This window comes from Camelus ferus, chromosome 12, assembly GCF_009834535.1.
Source record: "Camelus ferus isolate YT-003-E chromosome 12, BCGSAC_Cfer_1.0, whole genome shotgun sequence".
Lineage (NCBI taxonomy): Eukaryota > Metazoa > Chordata > Mammalia > Artiodactyla > Camelidae > Camelus > Camelus ferus.
The window spans coordinates 36,735,148-36,756,419 of NC_045707.1; the positions used below are offsets into that span (position 1 = coordinate 36,735,148).

Genomic DNA, 21,272 nt, shown 5'->3' on the forward strand with positions numbered 1-21,272 from the left:
GAGTCGGGGGTGGGGGTTGAAGGGTGAGGGGCAAGGAGAGTTTGGTTTTGAAATGCTTCCAGCAGGTTTTGCTCTTTGTTCAATCGCTGAGACTCATTACCCAAAGGGCTGGCACACCTGCTCCCATTTTGGTCTCAGTGGGGCTTGATATCAAGCATAAATCCAGCCCCAGGGGCCCCAGAGACTCTGGGGCTAGTGAGAACTTCTAACGCCACTAGCTGTGGACCCCAGGCCAGGTGCTGCAAGGCTCAGAAAGCAGAAGGGTGTGTTTTCTGCTGTGGGGCCACTCCTGCTGTCTGGAGAAGGCTGCTCCATGCTCCCCACTCTCCACTTTTGGTAGCTCGTTGGCCAAACTTGGCAAGAGAACTCATGCTGCCCTTTTGGTTCAGAGGCCTATTTCCTTTAGACTTCACAGTCTCCACTGTCTTGGAGGGACCCCAGAGTTCTGCAAAGCCTTTTCTGGGGCAAAGGGATAAGAGGCTGGTGCTGGAGCTAGACTGCCTGGGTTCAATCCCAGCTCTGCCACTTACCAGCTGTGTGACTTTGGGCAAGTGAGTCACTCTCTCTGTGTCTTGGTCTCCCCATCTGTTAAATGGGGAATAAGAACAGTACCTCCTTCAAAGATTGCCTGTGAGGATTAAATGAGTTATCCTTATAATATGCTAAGAACAGTTCCAGGCATATAGTATATATATAATATATATTTAGCTTTAAAAAATCCTCATTTGTATCTTGATATCATTCATTACAGAAGGGGTCTGAGGCCAGAGAGTTTGGGAAATGCTTCATTGCCTTTGTGAATGAGGGTATTCAGGCTGTGGTAGAGATATTCGGGTAACTCTGTCCTGAAGTGGGGGAGCCAATATTCAGCCTGTTCACAGGTCGCTATTCACAACTGGTTGTCATCTGGGCTGCAATGGGGTATTAAATATTTTGATATCATCCCTGCTTAAAAACACCCCTGGGAAATACTGGAGGTCCCACCTCCCCTGGTGAGGCCATTTTTATGATGGAGATCACTTGTAAAGCACTTATTAAGGGGCAGGGACAATTGATTCATTGTATCTTTACAACCACCCTAAGAGGTTAATACAATTACTGTCTCCATTTTCAGGTGGGGAAACTGAGGCAGAAGGAAGTTAGGTAATTTGACTAGGTCACAAGGCTAGTAGGTGGCAGAGTCAGGTTTGAATCCCTGCAGTTTAGTTCCAGAGTCCATGCTCTCAACCACTGTGCTACACTGTCCCATGTGGCCCACTGAGAAGCCTGGGGTATGTGATGGTGGCCCACAAACTCCTCAGAGCCTCTCAGGCAGACAGGTCCTCCTGGTGCTGCCATGGCTGCAGTGGTGGGACATTTGCCACGGTCTCCTCCTGCCCTTGGCTCTCCCCACCCTGGGATGGCTGGGGGATGGTCACAGACACATGCCCATTCTCACAGTTCTCCACTGACACACACATGCAACACACTGCATGGCCCACCAGCAGGACTGGATGTCCATATGGAATAGCCAAACACGTGACCCTGAAGAGATTTTTTTTTCAGAGCTGATCTCCTAAGAGCCCTCCTGTTCTGAAGGGGCTGCAGCATTTCCCGTTGCTGGGAGTGTAGTGTAAGCAGGAATTCGGAGGCTCCTCGGATCCTCTGACCTGAAAAGCTTTCTCAGGGCGTAGCCTTCCAGGGACCTTGGCAGGGTCTGCATCCTGTTGATCCAGGGAGCTGCACCCATTTTTTTTTCCAGCAGATTCCTAATGTCCATCCAGCACCTCAGTGACAGCTTCTCTGACCATCTCACACCCCTCAGAGCTTGTGCCATCCCACTGTTTCACAAACCACCTCAGATGTCCCTGGGGCACACATGTGGGCTTTTAGCTCCCCAGCTTTCACGCATGTTCCCTGGGTTGGAAGATACCTTTTACTTTGCCCCATGTGCCCAAATGCCTTGGGATATAACAGGCCCCGAGCAAGTGGCTGCCCCACGAATGGCTGCACGAATAGCTGGGGTACATCTGCACCAGTGCAGCGACTGCAGGGCTCCTACCAGTGGGCAAGGCCAGGCCCAGGGAGTACTGAGATAAGAACCCCCGGCCTCGGTCTCTGCCCACAATCACAACGGCCTTGGGCCCCCTCGTACCTTGCTCGCTTTCAAGATCTCGAACATCAGGGGCAGGCCCTGGGTGATGAGCTCCTCCGTGTACTCTTCCTCCTGAATGGTCTTAAACTCCTTTAACAGGCACTGAATGAGAGGCCTACGGTGCTGCTGGAAGGCGATCCGCAAAGACTCCAGCCATGTGTGCAGGGTCCATGGGACACCTGGAAATGAGGAGAGTGGGTGGGGAGGGGAGGGCAGGGCAGAAAACAACCAGAGGAGAAGACATGTTTTTATCTGGAAGCTGGCTTTTTCTGGGGACATTTCCAAATTATGAGACCAAGAGACCAATTTTCAATGAAGTATTGGTTTTATTCCCCACAAAGACTTGCAGAAGTTGAAATTAAAGGTTGTAATTCGATTCCCTTAACTATGAGAGTGTCCAGTTCTGCATGCTACTCGTATTATCAGGAGCTGCATTTTATAAGATATAATCATTGTGTAGAACACTGAAATTATAATGCACACTCTTTATGCAGATTGCATTCTTCTGATTTCTGACTTCCTTCATCTCCATTCCTTCTACATCCTGTGCCTAGAGCTTAGTGCTGGTGAAGCCCACGGGTGGACCTCACCACCTGCTGCTCTGGCCAGGGTGGATACTGACATCTGAATATGAAGACACAGGAGGATACCGCTGCTGCTGCTCCCATGTGCAAAACCACATTTCCATCTGCAGGCACTTCATCAGGTCTTCCTCTCCTAATAGAAACCTATCCAGCAGCTGATTGCTGCGATTTGCTTCTCCCCTCTCTCAGTGAGGCACTTACTACTGTTTATAACAAGCACACTATTCAGAATCTCGAATTCATAATCATGCTAAACAGGCTCCCAGGGCAATTGCATACAGGTCCCACATACTAAACAGCCACCCTCCGAGAGAGGCCCATTTCCAGAATAGCATCAGGGGCCCCTCTTCAGGGCCTCAGCCCACCTTGACCTGCCACACCCTGTGTTGACAGCCCCTGTTCCGTCCTGCTATTCCCCTGTCAGGGCTAGCACCACTAGATGGGTGAAGGTTGCCCTAACCTGTTCCCCAGACACATGGAGGAGATGGCCCTGGGCTAGCTCACTCAAGGAAGAGCCACCCTTCACTCTTCCTGAGAGTGGCTTTACCCCTGAAGCTCAGTGGGTGGAGCCCTGCTTGGGAAGGGACATCCTCATCTTAGCTGATGCCTGCTCTGGTTCCTGGATTTGGGTGCTCTAAGGCAGCGATTCCCCAACCACTGGGAACCACCTGGGATGATTGTTAAATATAAAGATTTCCAGCCTTTATCCATCCAGACCTTCAACAGAAGAGCCTCTGGGTGTAGGGCCTGGCAATCTGTATTCAGACAAGTTCCCCAGGTGATTCAAATTCCTAACTCAGGGTCCAGAGTTTGGGAATCGTGGAAAGGTGAGCTAAAGATGGGACTTCGGGGCTGGTGGGATGCTGCTGTCTATGGGGACGGTGTGGGCATCATAGCTGGGAAGTGCTCCAGTCAGCAAATAAGAAGTTCCCTGGGCCATGTGGGGTGTGTGCACGTGTGTGTGTCTGTGTGTGTGTACGTGTGTATGAGAGACCTGCAGCTGGGCGGTGGCGCCGTGCCCAGCAGTGTAGGGTCCCCAGACTGACCTATGCTTCTGATATCAATTGTGACATCCACGTAGCCATGCTCAGCGCTGTGATACATGGCCTCCCTCAGGGCTCTGAGTTTGGCCTTGCTGTTGCGGCTGGCACACAGGGGGGGCGGGGCTGTCTCCGCCAGGTCAGTCCCCTCGGCCAGAATCTCCTCCAGGGACAGGATATCACTCTTCTCCTTCTCTGGCTGAGCGAGCAGTTTGCGGAACACATTCCTGTCAATCATAAACCCAGAGAGGAAGACACTCAGAGAGGCAAGGGCTGTGCCAGGGCGGGGGTGGGGTGGGGGAGCGGGGAGACACTCACTTGGGACAAGGGGCAACAGGGCCAACTCCGGGGTGGTGGTTTCAGAGGCCTGGTCATGAGCACTATGTCTTGTGGGTGGAGCAGACAGTGGGGCATGACTGGCTGTGTTTCCTTGAGGACAACTTGGAGCTAGGTGCTTTCCTCAAATATCTAGAAGGTTCTGGAACTCTGCTCTTTTAACTGTCCACCTGTAGTCCCCACATCATGAATTTGCTTTACTTGGGGTTATGTGTAATAAAATCTGAGGGGGTAAATCCTGAAGGAAACGCAGATGGGAAGTAGCCAAATATGAGGGGTTTTATTATTTTTTAAAATGGTCTCCTCACTTCATGACGGGGGGTGTGATGTGCTCTGACCAATAATGGCGAAGAGTGACATCTCTGTGAGGGGAAATGGATGGGAATGGATGAAACAAGCCAATCCTGCATGAAGGTGGCTCTCACCAGAAGTCTGGCAGTTAAGGTCACTGGCTGGCCCCGGGGCTGGACTGCCTCTGGGCCCCACATCCAGAGATGTAGTGGGTCTGGGGTAGGCCTGGAATCTGCATTTTTAACAAGCACCACTTGGGACCTTGTGGCTTGGCCCATCCTAGCCTACCTGTGTCCGTGGGCTGCAGCCTGGCTGAAAGAGTTCATATCACCCTGGGGGGTGGTAGAAATTCCATTCCTGTACATGGTTCCTATCAGGGGGTCCGCGCCACGCTCCAACAGCAAACTAACCAGCTCAAAATTTCCTGCAAGCCCAGAGAAGGGGGTTTTATAAGAGAATAAAGCAAATACACAGTCAGTCACAGACACATCAAGGACCAAGGTGGTGGAGCCCCTTGGCTGGGATGAACATCAGCAACCCTTACCTACGGCAGCTGCAAGCTGGAGGGGCGTTTCTGAGTAGTTTTCCTCGCCATGCTCCACAGAGCCCTCCACCTTGGCCCCAGCATCCAGGAGGAGCTGCAGAGGAAGAGTGGCCATTGAGATGTTTAAAGGACACGCACATGAGGAGATGTCAAGAAAAGCTGGTGGAAATCAGTGTGATGCCAGTGTTCCTGCCCTCCCTCTGGGTCAGTGACCATGTGCACAGGGTGAGGGCAACTGCACCTCAGAGGATGAACTGAGAGCCTCTTGTATCTTCTAGAACCTTGGATCACTCAAAGTGTGGTCCACGGACAGTAGCACCAGCATCACCTGGGAGCTTGTTAGAGATGCTGGCTCTCAGGCCCCACTCCAGACCAAATGAATGAGAATCTGCATTTTAACAAGTTCTTCAGGTGATTTATATGTACATTAAAGTTTCTAGAAGCACTGAGCTAGAAGCTCATGGCACAGAGTACAGGAGGACTCCCTTTTGGAGTTGGTGACACGAAGCCTCAGAGGGCATTAGTGGAGTCTCAGAACCACAGAATCTCAAGAGTTCCGAAGGACTCTGGTGACCACCTGGGCCAACCAGGGCAAGGAATCCCTTCTAGAACACCCTGGATGGCTCTAAGGACAGCTAAGCAAATGCTAAATTTCCTGGCCAGCAAGATCAGTGAATACAGTGGCAAAGTGAGCTTCCAGGAGTGTTGCTTCATATGACTATTCTGTGCATTCTCTAAGATAATCAGGCTTCTTAAAAATGGAGATTCTGTCCATGTATGATCTCACTCACAGTGAATGTGCTGTCATCACTGCTCATGTAAAATGAGAGGGAAACACCTGCCTTCTTAACCACCTGTCCAGGCCTACTTGAGGGCACAGTCAGGAAGGGGCTGCCTACTTGGCATTCCATGATGTGTGCACCTGCAGTGGAGAGATGACCTTCTGCTTGGCTTTGCTTGGCTGCCTGCTGCTCCTACTCCTGGTTTAAAGGCTGGGGATGCCACTGCATGTTAAGGGATGGCATTTGTGTCTACTAGGACATACTTCGACCCTTTTTTTCTTAGATTCCTCCACTAGGAGTGGACTGATCATGATGTCCTACAGGCAGAAGCCAGCTCTCGGTACGAAAGTCACACACTCAACTTCCTGAAACACAACTTTAGATCTGTCTTAAGGATTCCCCTGACCTAGGAAGCAACAAAGGATTCCTATGGAACTCCAACATTGCCTAGTGGTCCCTAGTACACTATTTCCTGCTCTACATGATTCTAAGAGGCTTGGACCACATAGAAGATGACTTTCTGATATGCCTGAAGCTCAGCACTCACTATGGGACCAGGTGTGGTCAGGCACCTGGATGCCGATCTCTTTTTTTTCCAACTAAGTGAAGACCAAGTTTAAGATCTGAAATATACTGAATAGTTACTCATTGAATACCAACTCTACAACAGCCAGAGAAGGTGCAAGCAAAACACACTTACGTGCCCAAAGGACTGTGGATGAGGACATCTCTCCATACTCGGGGAGCTGTTTCAGAAGACACACGTGAAGACCCTACACTACCCTACTGGATGGGATTCTCCATAAGTGGGATCCAAGCAAGTGTCTTTCGAAATTGCTTCCTTGGTGACTTGGATGCTTCTCTGCACTGGTTGGAAACCACTAGACTCTATGCAAATACGGGGCACATCTAAGGGAAGGCTCTAAGGTCTCATACCAGCCAAGTCATATGTTCATGTCACAAGCAAAATCCACAAAATCATAGCTCAGGCCCCACCCCCGAGCAACTGGGAACAACTTGGTAGGTTTGCCACTCTGCGTGTGAGGCTGCATGTGGGTATGTGATAAGTTCATATTGGTTAAGGCTAGGTCATATAGGTCATTATATATAATATTTTCATTCATATGATATGAATGTGCTACATTTAATTGCAATTAACCAATATGAATCTCTTAGGGAATATGCATGCTGGGAGAGTTGCAGATTTGCATAATGGAAGAGGTAAAATTAAAGGTCAGATGTGGATAGGGAAATATGTTAATACCTGAACTACAGGAATATGTCCATGCAACACAGCAAAAGTCAGAGCCGTCCAATGGCGGGTCTCGGGGTGGACGGATGGATATTTATGAGGAGTACTGACAACCTATAAACAAATTGAAGTTATTTTCAAAATGTGACCTTGACAATACTTAGACTAGCAAATCTGACCTATCTGTGGCTGGGCACATAGGCTAGAGATGTACAAAAGGACATCCTGGAAGGTGCCTTAGGAAATGTTGGCAATTCAGGGTAGTGACTTTATGTCCTCCACGCATAACAGGGATTCCTTTGCTTCTCATCTGAAGAGTTAACTGGATGACTTCTGACCACCTCTGAGGTGCCTCAGAGAAGCTATAATGGTGGCTACAATGAGCCAGCTCCCCTGCCTGTCTCCTCTTTCTGCTTAAGGGAGGGTGGTGCTTCTGAGAGCTACAGGTTGTGACAGTGTGACATGCCACTACCATCACACCCACACCTTTAGGGGAAATTCTTGGCAGTGGCAAACCCCAGGCAAGGGGAGGTCTGCTTCAAGCTTTCAAGCCAAGCAAGACTACCACCCATCTGATGGAGAAACATCATCATCTGGTCACAGCTCACTCCACATTGTTCTCATTTCACTCTTCTGCTGGCTTCCTGGTTGACAAGGACCTTCATGCTACTGGAAACCTAGGCACAAATCTTCCCTGGGTGCACCACAGGTGAGCAGTCTGATACTGGTCTTTCCATATAGGGGCCTCAAAACATCCCAGGTCAAGAGAGAGGTGGCAGGACAGCTGAAGGCTGGGGTCCTGCAGGATTGGCACCTACGCATGTTTTTTCTCCCAAACATTCCTGAGGCCATAGAACTGAGATACCTGCTTCATTTAGAGCAGTTGAGTTCACTAATCACTAGCCAGGGGAAGACCTTGAGCTGGGAGCTATGGGATGGGCTAGAGGATCAGAGGATCCCACCAAGACCCAAAGCTGGGAGCCCCTGTAGGGGTCTGCACGATGCTTGGAGATTCGTAGCAGGGGAAAAAAATCCCTGATACTTGAAACTTACAAGATCCAAGTGGTTCTGGATCCAAAACCATGTCTATTGCCTGTTTTCCTCAGATGAATATAAAGCTCACTAATTAAAACACACACACATACACACACACAGTACTGAGACTACAAAAGCATCTAATTTTGAACTGAAAAAGTTTCCTGGGGTTGCTGAGTTAGGACTGCAGCCTGTCAATCTTCCCAGCCTCTGAGACTGACAATATTAGGCTGCTGGAGACAGTGGGTCTTAAGACAGCATAGAACATGGTCAAAAAGTGTGATTTCACCTATTACAAGCCTTGAGTAGGGGAACCAATATTAACTGAGTCCTAAACTGATGTTACACTCTGTATTTATCTATTCCAACAACTCCGTGAGATGGGTGCAATTATTCTCTCATTTTGCAAATGGGAACACGGGCTCAGAAAGGTTAAACGACTTGCCCAAGCAGACAAGCAAGTTACTAAGACTCAGCAGTTTCAGAATTTGAAGCCACATGTCAAATTCTAAAGCCTGTGGGGGTACGCTTTCCACTGTACCACACTGCCTCACTTTATGATTAGCTTTAAGACCTGTGGCTTCAATTGGTCAGGGAGGTGAGCCAATCAGGATTGGGTGGGGGAGGGTGGGAGATCTAGGGGAGCTACACCTTAGCTCAAGGATATGGGCCAGCTTTGTATTTGGCAGAGGAAAGGCAGATGGCTCAGGAGAGCTCTCTCTGCCCCGTCCGGGAAGGAATGGGTCAGCAGGAAGAATCAGAGACTCAGTACAGCTAAGCCAAGGGAAAAGCTGGTGCCCCCTGCAGCTTCATTGGTTGTTTTTACATGAAGCATGCTTGCAGGCAGCTCCTTGGAGTTTGGTTGGGCTGAGGCCTCAGGATGGAGGAAATGCAACAGCTGATCTGACCTATTTGCTGGACTGAGCACCCTCAGCGGTGGCTCTTGGGAGAAAAAGCCCCCCTCTCTTTGCTCGCTTTCCCCGGAGACTGCCAGGCCAGGGGCCCTACAGCACTCTGCACCCTCACCTCCACATTCAGGTCAGCTCCGGCATCCAGCAGCATCTGAACCATCGCCTCGTCCCCACGGACGCAGGCGTACATCAGGGGGGTCATGCCCTGCAGTGAGTTAAAAACCAGAGAATGGAGAAGGTTTACAAGGTGGGTGTGTCACTCAGCGATAACAAAAGGAACATCTTACTCGTGTGAAGGAGGCTTTGCTTGTTCTCAAAATCCAGCATGAAAAAGTAGATGTACAGCCCTATGATGATGTGTTAAGGTCACAATCCTCCATATTTTGAAAACCAAAATAGAGGCAAGAAGGGAACACAAGTTGCCCTTTGTTTTGCATTTATCTTTGCTTAAGTTGGAAGATTTTCATTCGTCTGTCTTAGGGTGCAACAGATCTAAGAATGCTTGCTAAAACAAGAGGCTGATTTCAATGGAAAGCTCTGAGGAACTTTCTGGATTCTGCAATATCAGCCTTAAGCTATCTAATTGGTAGACACTGTTTCCTTGACATTTTCTCTTTCATAATATAACACTTTGCTCTGTATAAGCTGCTGGTCAGTGTCAAGGGAAATTGGATGCCTCTGAGTATGTCCAACACCACATCTGCCTTGATGTTAATATGTACAAGCAAAAGGCAAGTGAATGAGGAGTGGCTTTTAGGAGTTCCATATTTGCCCCTGATTCTTGCTTATTACGAACAAAGTACCACAATCAACAAAAGGATGGATTTTTCAATAAACAGTGTTGTGAAGGCAGCTATTTGGGAAAATGTTCAAATTAGAGCCTTATATCATACACCAAAATCATTTCTAGTTTGATTAGACATATAGAGAAAAAAATTAAAACCATAGGAGACATCTAACTGGATCCATTTCCAGGCATAAAAGTAATGGAAGAAATCACAAAAGAAAAGTATTGCAACACTGAGAACATAAAATTGAAAACATAAACAAAATTGAGGTAAACAATAAATTGAGGCATCTGTCACATTATAACAAAGTGTTATATGCCTAATATATAAAAAGCTCTTCTAAGTAAAGAAGAAAAACAATTAAGCGCCAATGAAAAATAAGAAAAAGATAAGTAAAAGATTTATAGTGAACACAAATAATTGGAGAGTGTGCATGAGGAAACAGTCTCTGGGAAAGTAATTTGAGGTGGAAAACCTTATGCATTTAAGCCATAAGATGCATTTAAGCCACTATTTCCACTTTAAAAATTTTTCCCTAATCAAATAATCAAAGATTTGAACAAAGACTTGTTTAAGTATATTTTCTAAGCATTATTGATATAAGTAATTAGAAGCAACCTAAGTATCCAACAACTGAGGATGGTTGGCAGAATAAATAATATGACCATTTTATGTAGCCATTAAAAGTGATTTTAATGCAAGAATATTTAATAATATTGCAAGTAACTTTAATACAAAATATTGAAAAAAGCAAGATATAATAAATCTCTGTTTTAAAAATATAATATGTGTGTGTACTGGGGCTCCTTGGTGTTGTTCAAGAAAACTATTAGCTGTTATCCCTTCCTTGGAACTTGCTGCATGAGCTGCCCACGTGAGAAGAGGCTCCATCTGTTCCTCTGACCTTCCATCTAGGGCTCACATGGAAAACTGCTGTTTGTTTGCTCTGTCCGTGACATCTTCACCCACACACGGTGTCTCCCCAGTAGACACACAAGCCTCTCCCTGCCTCTCTCTGAGGTGCCTCCCAGGGTCCCGCAGAATGACTTTTGTGTATCTTAAACATACCCTGAAATTCTGGTGATAATCTGCCTGGACTTGTTCTGTGATGCAGTCACAGACAGGCAGGCAGAGAACTAATTTTAACTATGCCAAAAAAAGGACTTGAAGGACACATGCTAAATATAAATGATGGTTATTTAGAAGATGGCATTATTTCCTTCTGGCATAGGCCTATTTTTCTCTATTTTTCCATTTCAGCTGCAGTGGTCACATGCAACTTCTATAAACATGAATAAGGGTATTTTTATAAGATATTTAAAAAACTTAAAAAAAAAAAAAAAAGGAAAGAAAAAACTTAAAAAACCCGAAAAAACAACCAAAAAAACCCACCCTAATTCACCAGTAGGGGGAGCCTCTGTCCAGTGCCTACTGTTTTCATCTTGCCCTGGGGTGGTGCATGTGGTGGAGGTGGAGGCAGGGTCCTGTTCAGACACTTGGAGGACCCTGTACCTGTTCACTCATGGTGTTGATCCCATCAGGCCCCAGAAGAGACACTGCTTGCTTCACCAGGTCTGTCCGTCCACAGTTCAGCATCCGGAAACCGAGGTCCTGCTTAAATTTGGCTTCGATGGCCACCGCGTCCAGCTTCCGAGAAGCACAAAAGCAGTCGTCAGCCCTAAGGAAGGGAGAGATGGTCAGCTGGGCACAGCAGCTTCCCCAGGGACTGGTTCTTGAGGGCCACAAGAGTTAAGAAGCACCGAGGAGACTTCCATTTGTGTCTCATGTCAGTTGCCTGTTTCTAGGCTCCACTTAGAACAGGAATATCCCTTAATCTTCCTTCCTTTATAACTGCTGTTTATCTGTCTTGTCTCTCTGTGCTCCCACAGCATAATGAGCTAAGAATAATGGCTAATGTTTACTGAAAGTTTACTATGGGCTAGGCACTCTGCTAAACTCTCTACATAAATTAATTCTTTCACTCCCCACATAACCCCAAGAGGTAAATACTATCATTACCATCTTTTTTAACCCATAAGGGACTTGCCCAAGGTCACAGTGAGCCAGCAGTGGAGCTGGGATGTGAGCCAAGGCAGTCTGTGCAGAGCTGGCCTGGGTAGCTACTGTGTCACCCCGTCCTCCCATCATAGCACATACTTATTTGCTTCTTTCCTTGTCTGACTTCCCCTCTAGGCTGGCGACTTCTGGGAGCAGGGACCTTGCCTAGTGAGTCTCTGTACCCCAGTGCCAGATAGCACACAGAACATGGAGGTGTTAAAAACGTTAGCTGAATGAACACAGAATTGCTGGATTCTCTACTTTTAAAGTAGAAGCAGGGCAGAGACTTGGCAGGATGATATGAGAGTACAAGTGGTGAAATGTATGGAAAACTAACCGGTCAGCTGGGTACAGTGAGTGAGGGGAGGGTTGGGTTGGGGGAGAATCAACAGATTCAAGAAGCAGACACAAATTCCGCTTGTAAAGGATGTTACTTCCTTCTCACAGTGAACTGATCAGTCAGTTATTAAATCAAATCACCAAGCAATAGGTGCACCATGCCTGGAAGGGGAGAGGGTGCAGGCACTGGTCATGACAATGCTGTGTGGCAAACCCAATGACTGGGGTGATCAGAGACACGCACCAAACAGAGCCTAGGGGATCCAGCAAGGCTTCCTGGCGGAGGTGACCCCTAAGCTGTGTCTTAAATAAGGAGATAGGACAGAAGGGAGAAGAATTTGGAGCAGGGCTGGTATGAGCACAGGGATGGCGATGAGACATGGCTGGCTATGAGAGGTTATTTAGGGGGATTTTAGTGTTTCTGAGGCACAAACTTCCAGGCAGAGTGATAGAAGCTGGGGGGCGGGAAACTTTACTTAATCCTAAGGCTACAGACTTTATCCTAAAAGTCACTGAAGGTTTCTAAGCAGGCAGGTATGGTTGGACGGCCAACTCTGGGAGAGTGTGGAGGATGGATTTGAGGGGAGCTGACCCTAGAAGGGGAAAGATGTGTTAGTGTTAAATGAACTGGCTGAACGGACAGAAGTCACTGCCCAAGTGAGAAGTGACAAGGGACTGCATGAAGGCAGTGGGCGCTAGGGTGCAGCAGAGGTCAGGGATCCCGTTTTCTCTACCTACAGGTGCCCATTTCTCAGATGATGGCCCTTGCCTGGAGGCTGGTGAACCACATGCCCTTGCATCAGCTGGAGTCAGCACTGTCGCAGAAACATGACCCTTCATATTCCTGCTCTTTGCAATTCTGAGCGTGGGAGCTCAGGAAAGGAGCCAGGGGTCCAGAAATCCTGGTTACATTCCTGCCTGTAACCCACTTTGCGGCATGATGAAGGATTCTGTTTGTGAGGAAACCACCTTCGTTTTTCTTGTTGGGGGAAGTGAGAGGGGACTATTGTTCTGAAAGTTTATGGCACTAGGGCTCCTGAGTACAGCTCGGGTGTAGAGGAGAGGACCTGATGGGTGTAGAACAGAGAGAGCCTCGGGAAGTGGGGGGGATGGGTATGCCCTTGACTCTGCACTGGGTTCCTGATGTATCATTCATCTCTGTTGGCAGAGGAGCCTTGGTGGAAGGCTGTCCTGAAATAGGAACCCAGTCACAGGAGATGTTAGGGCTCCTACAAGACACTAGGAGTTTGCTTCTGGCCACCAGAGGGAGCTGATGCAGTGAAGATGGAATTCAGGGAAAGGATGCTTGGTATTGATCTGGGGTCTAATCTGCAAACATTCCTCTAACTGGGTATCATGCCAGGCCTCTGAGGGCCTATTTGTATGAGAGCCCTGGGAAGGACTAAGAATTTATTTAGGGGATCTGGACCTGGACTCTTGACTCGAAGATTAAGACTTTTTCATGGCAGGTGTGGGAGCCAAGACCACTCCAGTTGGAAGACTCTTCAGGGAAGCCTGAGAGCCCTAGGTGGGTGGAGGGAGGGCTGAAGGACTGGGTTCTGGCTTTAGACCATGGCATTAGCACCCAAGATGTGAACTTATAGGTCAAAGGATGGGTCTGTGCACTAGGGCTTCTTGGTCCAGTTCATGGGAATTTTGACTTGGGATTCTTACAGCTATGGTTGTCAAATTTAGCAAATAAAAATACGTTAGCAAATATTGCATGGGACAAACTTATACTACAACTTTACTCACTGTTCATCTGAAATTGAAATTTGTTTTTCAATTTTATATCTTGAAAGGGCAGCGCCACTTGCCATGATGTGAAAGGAACAGGAGGAGACATCATGGTACTCACTGAAGTGTAGACAGCACCCCTCTCTAGAGGAAAAGGGGAGACCCTTGGTGTGGCAGTGGGCCTCAACTAAGGGATCCATGGTTAAGGGAGATGCTTCAGGCAAAATGAACAGGACAGAGAGAAGTGGGTGAGAGCAACAGGGAGAGGTCCCAGGGCACACACCACAGAGGCTTCCAGAGAGGGAGAGGTGGGGGTCTGCAGGTGTTGTACTGAGGTATCTGGAGCCACAACGAGGGTGTGTGCGTGCAAATCTCGGGAAGGTATCAGATTTGACTAATTGTGAGGAAAGTCTTTCTTCTAATAGGCCTCTAACTAATTCTGGAAGAGGCTGCTTTGTGAGAAATCAAGAGCCTCCTTCTTGGGGAGCAGAGATGCTATGTATCATCACTGGCACTGAGTTTGCAATTTCCTCTCTCCTGTCTGTGTCCAAGTCCCTTCTGCCATCCTCAGTGCTTGATCGACTTCCTCAGATAGGCATCTTTTTCTGGAGTCAAGTTAAATTCCGTGTGACTGGGTGAATGTTACTGAGGCACCTCCTGTGTGCGGGCGCCATGAGGGCGGTTTATGGAGGAGAGATCCAGACCCCACCCCGTGGTCACTGAGCTCCCAGACTAGTAAACTGATAATGCCAGGAACATCAGGAGAAGTGGTTACCAGCTACAGAGGTCCTTGATTTTAATTAGAAAGAGAGAAATGGCAAGAAAATTACTGTCGCTAAGATGATGACGATGATAATGGTTATTATAGGACACCAACATTTACTGAATACTTACTATTGAAATCTGAGTTTTCCCATAAACCAACTCACACAATCAACACAACAAACCCATCAGGCAGGTTTTATTAGGAGATCTGCTTCAGAGACAAGGAAACTGCCCAAGTCAGAGCTGGTAAACAGTGAGCCAGGATTGACCCAGCTGATCTGACATCCCAGCCTGACCCCTCTCGGCGGGACCTGGCACTTCTCCATGGTGCCGGCATGCCCATGTGTACAACTGCCGACCAGACCTAATCACTTGGATGTTTCTCAGATCGTCAACTTGAGCATGTCCAAAATGGAACTCCTTATTAACATGCCCACCCCCCACCCTCTCTCCCTGTCCTCCAGTCATCTCATCTCCACAAATGGTACCACCATCGTCCCAGGTGCTCCAGCCAGAACCTTCTCTCACACTCATATCCATTCCACCAGCTGTTGATGTTGCCACCCAAATCCCGAATTTCTAATCCATCCACTTCTCTCCACCTGCACTGCCCATACCCTGGTTCTAAACACGAGCATCTCTTGCCTAGATGAGTGCAGGAGCCTCCTAACTGGTCTTGCCACTTTCACTCTCCTTGCTATCCAAACCAGTCTCTTACACAAGGTAAAAGTGAGCTTGACACATCTACCATGCTCTGCCTCTGCTTAACACCTTTCAGTGCCTTCCCATGTTCTGAGAATAGAGTCCAGCTCCCCATGCATGGCAGCTGGGCTCTGTGGGTGCGGGTTCCACCGTGCCCTCCAACACTGCCGTTTCTCCTTCACTCTGCGCCAGTAGCTCTTCTCACGCTGCTGACCTTTCCACTGGCCAAGGTCTTTCTAGCCTAGAGGAGACTTTACTCTTCCTGTTCCCTCTCACTGGGATGCCCTCCCCCTGGCTCTTTGCAGGGCTGGCTCCTTCTAACCCCTCAAGTGTGAGCTTGAATGTGATGTCCAAAGGATGTCTTCTCTGATAAGTGTGTCTAAAGGAGGGTAAGTTTCTCTCCTGTCTTAGCATGCCTCATCTCCAGGCCAATTTCATCTGTCTCCTTTTTAGCACCTTTCACAGTCCGTGACTATTTTTTTTTTCACTTTTTAAAAAGCTTCTTTTTCTCCCCCCTCACAAGAATGTCAGCCTCCTGGGGGCAGAACCACTTGTTATCAGTTGTATCTCCAACAGAGCCTGAAGCATAACACCATAAACTGACGGATGATCCATGCACCACCCACAGTTCATTCTTGAGAGCTGATCTCAGGAAACATCTGTTCATCAAGAATCCCTCTACCATACAAAGTTAGCAATGGTTCTGGTTACCGAAGTTTGCCGGCCAGTGCAAGCAAGCAAACTGAAGCAGGTAAGAAACATTTTCCATAAAGGTCTATGAAAATATGGCTTTCTGTTCAACTGGGTTTGTTAAAAAATTGAACTCTGCACAGTCTTAATTCCTGCAATATTCCTATAAACACGACTCAGAGCTCCAATTACTCTTTCTGGAAAGTCTCTGAAGGATCTGTCCTGGAAGACCAGCAGGTCCCCCTGTGGCTGTGGCCGGGACAAATGGGTGTGCCTGCACAAGTGCCAGACTTATTTATGTAGAAATCTATTAAGCTGGTCGCCTGGGGCTTCACCAGAAGGTGATCAACATTGTTGTTTTCCCTTTGAGTGGCTTTCAATAATGCCATAAAAAAAAGCTGATCAATTTAAGTAAGAGGTCAGCTACCAAGGTGGTCAATTTCTTTGATTTCTCAAGGGCCCAGGCCCCAGGAGACCAGTTCAATATTTCCCACCACTTCAGGTACATGACTTCAGAAAGATGTTTTCCAGGAGGCCTGTAGGCCTGAGAATAGCCAGTGATTGCATTGCCCTTTCTCCCCTGGGAAGGAGGCGGCACTGAGGCGAGAGTTAATGCATTCTTTTGATCTCTTGATGCACTCTTACAAAGGCAAGCTGGTGAGGCCTCAGACACATTTTATTCATTTATTAATTTTTAAAGCTAGCATAGAAGCTATGAGTACGAACTCTGGTTTTCCCAGCCCTACTATTTAGCAGCTATCTGATCTTGGGGCAAGTTGCTTAACCTCTTTGCTGTTCAGTTTTCTCATCTGTAAAATGAGCTTTTAGTAATAATACCTTCCTTGTAGGATTTTGGGTACGGATTAAATGAGATAATCCATATACAGTGTGCGGAAAAGAACAGAGCTCAGCACACAGCTCTCATTAAATGTTGGAGATCTCATATCATAATCATTATGACAAATCACAAAGCAAGGTGCAGACTGGAGAAAATACGCTACATTTCAAAGAAGCAAATACAGAGACACAGAGACTAAAGAACATTTTAGTACTAGTGCTATTTAAGGTCTCAAATTAGACACTGTATTGAATGAATTCTACCAGAATAAAGGCAGTCCTTTTCCTAGTGGGGAAACTCCAACCCAGAAGGGCTGCTAGTCCTGTCCAGTGTGCCTCTGCCAGAAAACCATAAGTGATGACAGAGGTTGGGGAGGGAGGGGGGATGGGAGTCACCCTTGATGAAAGCACAACAAACAAGAAAAGGCAGAGCTTCTCAGGATGCTGTGGGCCTGCCAAGCCCAGCTCCCAGACCCTCTTTCCTCCTCTGTCCCCGGGACTAATCTTTACCCCAAAGGTGGCTAGAAGGTAATCGGCAGCTCCCAGGTTCCCTGAGTTCCAGTGGAACTCTGCTAATCCCATCCTCCAGGATGTGGGCTCTGAAGCCAGACGCCCTGAGTTCACCTCTTGGCTCTGCCCTTACTAACTGGGTCATGCTGCACAGGTTACCCCAAATCTTTATTTTTCTCATGTGTAAAATAGGGACACTAACATTGCATGTTTTATTTATTCAACCAATACTTAGAAAGCAACTACCATGGACCAGGCATATTATAAGTTTTTTACAAATATTAACTTCTTTAACTCTCATGATAACCCTTTGAGGAAGGCATTATTATTAACCTATTTTATGGATAAGGCAAACGAGACACAGGGAAATTAATTAACTTGCTTATTGTCACACAGCTAATAAGTAGGAGTCAGGATTTGAACTGAGGCATTTTGGATCTGGAGTCTGTCCCACTAACTGTTTGGGACAGCCCAGTTCTTAGTGATCTGCTGGCAACCAATGGCTTTCCAAAGGGGCTCCTCATGACTCCGGGATCTGTACCCTAAAAAGCCTAAACTGTTTCCACTACCATGTCCTCCTCATTAGTAATACGAAAAGCTACCCTTCCTTGTATGCTCATTATGTGTCAGGTACTGGGCTAAGTGCTCGTTTCCCACCCTCAGTGAATTCTCTCCTTGAAGGAACTGTTGTTGTTATGATTATCCTATAATTACTGGCAAGGGAACTGAGGCCCAGGTCTACATGTCTGACACCAAAGCCTGTGCACCCATGCAGCAGGCAGGACCCAGTGCCCAGTACCTGCATTCGCATCCCTGTTTGGCTTCTTACTTGCTACCTTGAGCAGGTAGCTCACCCTCTCTAAGCCTCTGTTTCTCCATCTGCAAAGCAGGGGTGACAGCAATGGTACTTACTGTCTGTATCTGTGATGAGGATTAAAGGAGATGATGCTTTTGAACCACTCAGCACAGTATGTGATAATAATTGCCCAATACATGGGATGCCTACTTATTACGATTCTATTATTTTGTAATTGTAGGTCCTCTTTCTAGGGATTTAATCAGGCCATCTGGAAGCCCCCAAACCACCCCACCCCTCCTCCAACCACACAATCCTCCAGTCTCAGGGCAGGTCTTTCCTTGCCCCCAAGACTGTTTCTAGCTGTTCCGAGCCGGCTCCTCTGAGCCCAGCTCTCACTGCAGCCTCTCATTTGCTGGGCTTTGTGATAACTCTGCAGTTGCTCCCATGGCTTCTCGCTTCCCTTTTCATGTGTTTCTGTTCTTGCTCATCTGGATCGTGCCAGCACACTGGCAACTTGGGACAGAGCGACTTCCAAGGCTCCTCTCAGAGGCAGCAGACTAGGGTCAGCCTAAGGGGCCGTGTGAGGGAGGGGCCATTGGGTCCTGTCCATTCTGCTGCCTGGGCCCCCACCACCCATGATTTGGTTGACAGTTTGGCTCCCCAAGGCCAGCAGTCAGACTAGTTGCCTGGGAGTAGAGTAAAGTTGTTAGCAATAATCAGAGGAACTAGTAAATATTTGCAGTTTCCCCTAACACACTATAGTATAATAATAATAATAACAACAACAACAACAACTGACATTTTCAGAGAGCTTTCCATGTGCTAAGCATTTCACATGTAATAGCTTCCCTCATCCTCTGAATAACCCCATGAACTGGACACTGTTCTCTTCATTTTACAGATGAGAAAACAGAGGCATAGTGGTTATGTCACTTGCCCAAGCCCACACAGCTTGTAGGCGGTGGGGCCTGGTTCAACTCAAGTGTCACTTGTGAGTCCATGCTCACAGCTTGCTGAAACCCTTAAACCAAAAAGGCAGGTTTCAGAATGCCTATTTTACAGATGAGGAAACAGAGACCGAGAGGAGTTCAGTAACTTGCTCTGAAGTCACTAGGCTCTTCTACCTCCATGTCAACCAGACCTGTCTTGTCGCATAGTTAGGCCTAAGCAAGACTCAGGTTAGTGCCTGGGTCCCACACTCAGTCCCAGCCCAACTCCACAGAATCCCACACCAGCAAATGACTACCGTGAGCCACACACTGGGGGCACAGAGGGGCCAACAGGATGAGATTCCTGCTCTGGAGAAGCTCGGAGGCTAAGGGAAGCGCCCTGATTCATTCATTCCACATCCATGTTAACTGAGTGCCTGCTACAGGCCAGGTGCTGGGTCAGGTCCTGGGAGTCCAGCAGCAAGTGGGCCAGACATGGGCCCTGCCCTTCCAGGCCATCATGGAGAGGGATATTAAGCAAACTGTTTGGCTGCATAGCTGACTACATAATTGAAGATGAAGGTGCCTAGGGTTGAGAGTATGACCTTACCTCAAAAGAGTACTTGCGGATCAAGGAGCCAGCCCCTCCTATTCCTCTGTGGACATGTGGAGGGATTTATGATAACCAGGAGCAGACGACAATGCTGATTTCATTTATCTGCATATCCAGGAACTCACCCAAGGGTGGCAGGATAAACTCTCAATAAAATAGGAGAGCAGTATGTATGTGTCAAAGTTTTGAGAGGAATAAGTAAGATGGTGCATGTGAATCTATTCTGATTCTGCTGGAAGCACTGTTTGAATCGAGATATGTAACTAGAGAATGTGGGATATTTGATGCTGACATAGACTATGAATTTCTAGAAGATGTGGACCTATGTCAGCCATCTGAAACACAAGAGAGACATTACATATAGTCAACGACCCCACTACCTCTTTAGGAACTTGAGGTAATGTGTTGGTTGTGAAACAACACTTATACCAGGGATGGAAAACTGGGTTCATCTTGGGCAAACTCTGATTCATTGGTATGACTAACTGGAGTACAGTGTTAAGGAGGATTCTGGGGCCATGTCCAGACTTAGCCAAGAAAGAAGAACCTTATAGAACTAGGGCCTACAAAAAGTTCTGAAAGCAACTGGTAAGGCAGGAATAGGGCCAGTAGCTGTAAGTCATGGTTATCACCCATTAGCTATGTGACGGTGGATAAATCCCACTTCCACTGACAGCTTCAGTTTCCTTAGGTATAAAATGGGGGTGTTGGGTGAGTCAAGCTCTTGGGTGCCTCCAAGCACAGACATTCTCTGAGTTTCTCATGTTTTCTGGTGCTCATGTACCATTCTTCACTGTGCAATAGCTTTTGTCCCTGCCTCCATCCCAACATTTCACCTTATCTGTTTCTGCTCTTATTTCATGCAAGCAATTATTACTGCAGCCAAGAGGATCACCTGGGAAAGAAATGGGTGGCAATGAGCGCTAACTGACCCTCAGCATCCATTCTCCATGTCTTCCTTAGCATCATATAGACCCATTTGCCCTTACTGAGTCTTGGCTGGGCTCCTGGCTATCCAGCTCAAGATGACATTTCCCATGGTGGCTAAGTTCTCACCAACAAATCATGGGCAAAAGTGTTGCAGGAGACACCTCTGTCCTGTGGTGCACTGGAGACAGCTCGTACTGGCTTGTGAAAGCAACTGTTTGCATAGTCCCCACTCTATGTTCAGTGACATCTCATTCCTAGCGTGAAATCAGCCATAATGGGAGTATTTACATCATGGAAATTGGCAAACACTAAAAACCAATGGCTCTGGCTGCCGTCTTGGGACAGTCGGTTGTTAAACATTTACCAGCACACTACCATCTATGTCACTTGCTTAAAAGGAAGCTCCTAGCCCCAGGCTTTCCCTGTGTCCCTTTCTCCAGCTGATGAGCAAACTTGACTATGTCCTGGCTCTGACCATGCAGGTGAGCTCAATGCTCCAGGGCAGTGTTATCTTAGGCTTGTAGGCTAGATGGTCTCCGTTGGGACAACTCAAGTCTGCTGTTGGAGCTTGGGAACAGCCATAGACAATATGTGAATGAATAGGTGGAGCTGTGTTCCAGTAAGACTTTACTTAAAAAAAAAAAAAAGAGGCCCACTGATGGGCCA

General features: G+C 47.5%; 1 protein-coding gene across 10 annotated transcripts in view; it reads right to left on the reverse strand.

Moving 5' to 3' along the window:
• BTBD11 (BTB domain containing 11) overlaps positions 1-21,272 on the reverse strand; it is a 445,015-nt gene that overhangs the window by 34,234 nt on the left and 389,509 nt on the right. For 9 of the 10 annotated variants that reach the window (XM_032493388.1, XM_032493389.1, XM_032493393.1 and 6 more), the window contains 7 exons: positions 11,210-11,375; positions 9,025-9,114; positions 6,976-7,077; positions 4,930-5,023; positions 4,674-4,809; positions 3,765-3,985; positions 2,135-2,313 (listed from right to left, as the gene is read on the reverse strand). In XM_032493388.1, coding sequence (XP_032349279.1) covers positions 2,135-2,313; positions 3,765-3,985; positions 4,674-4,809; positions 4,930-5,023; positions 6,976-7,077; positions 9,025-9,114; positions 11,210-11,375 — 988 coding nt within the window. The remainder of the gene's footprint in view (positions 1-2,134; positions 2,314-3,764; positions 3,986-4,673; positions 4,810-4,929; positions 5,024-6,975; positions 7,078-9,024; positions 9,115-11,209; positions 11,376-21,272) is intronic. The other variant, XM_032493387.1, reaches the window with a different exon arrangement.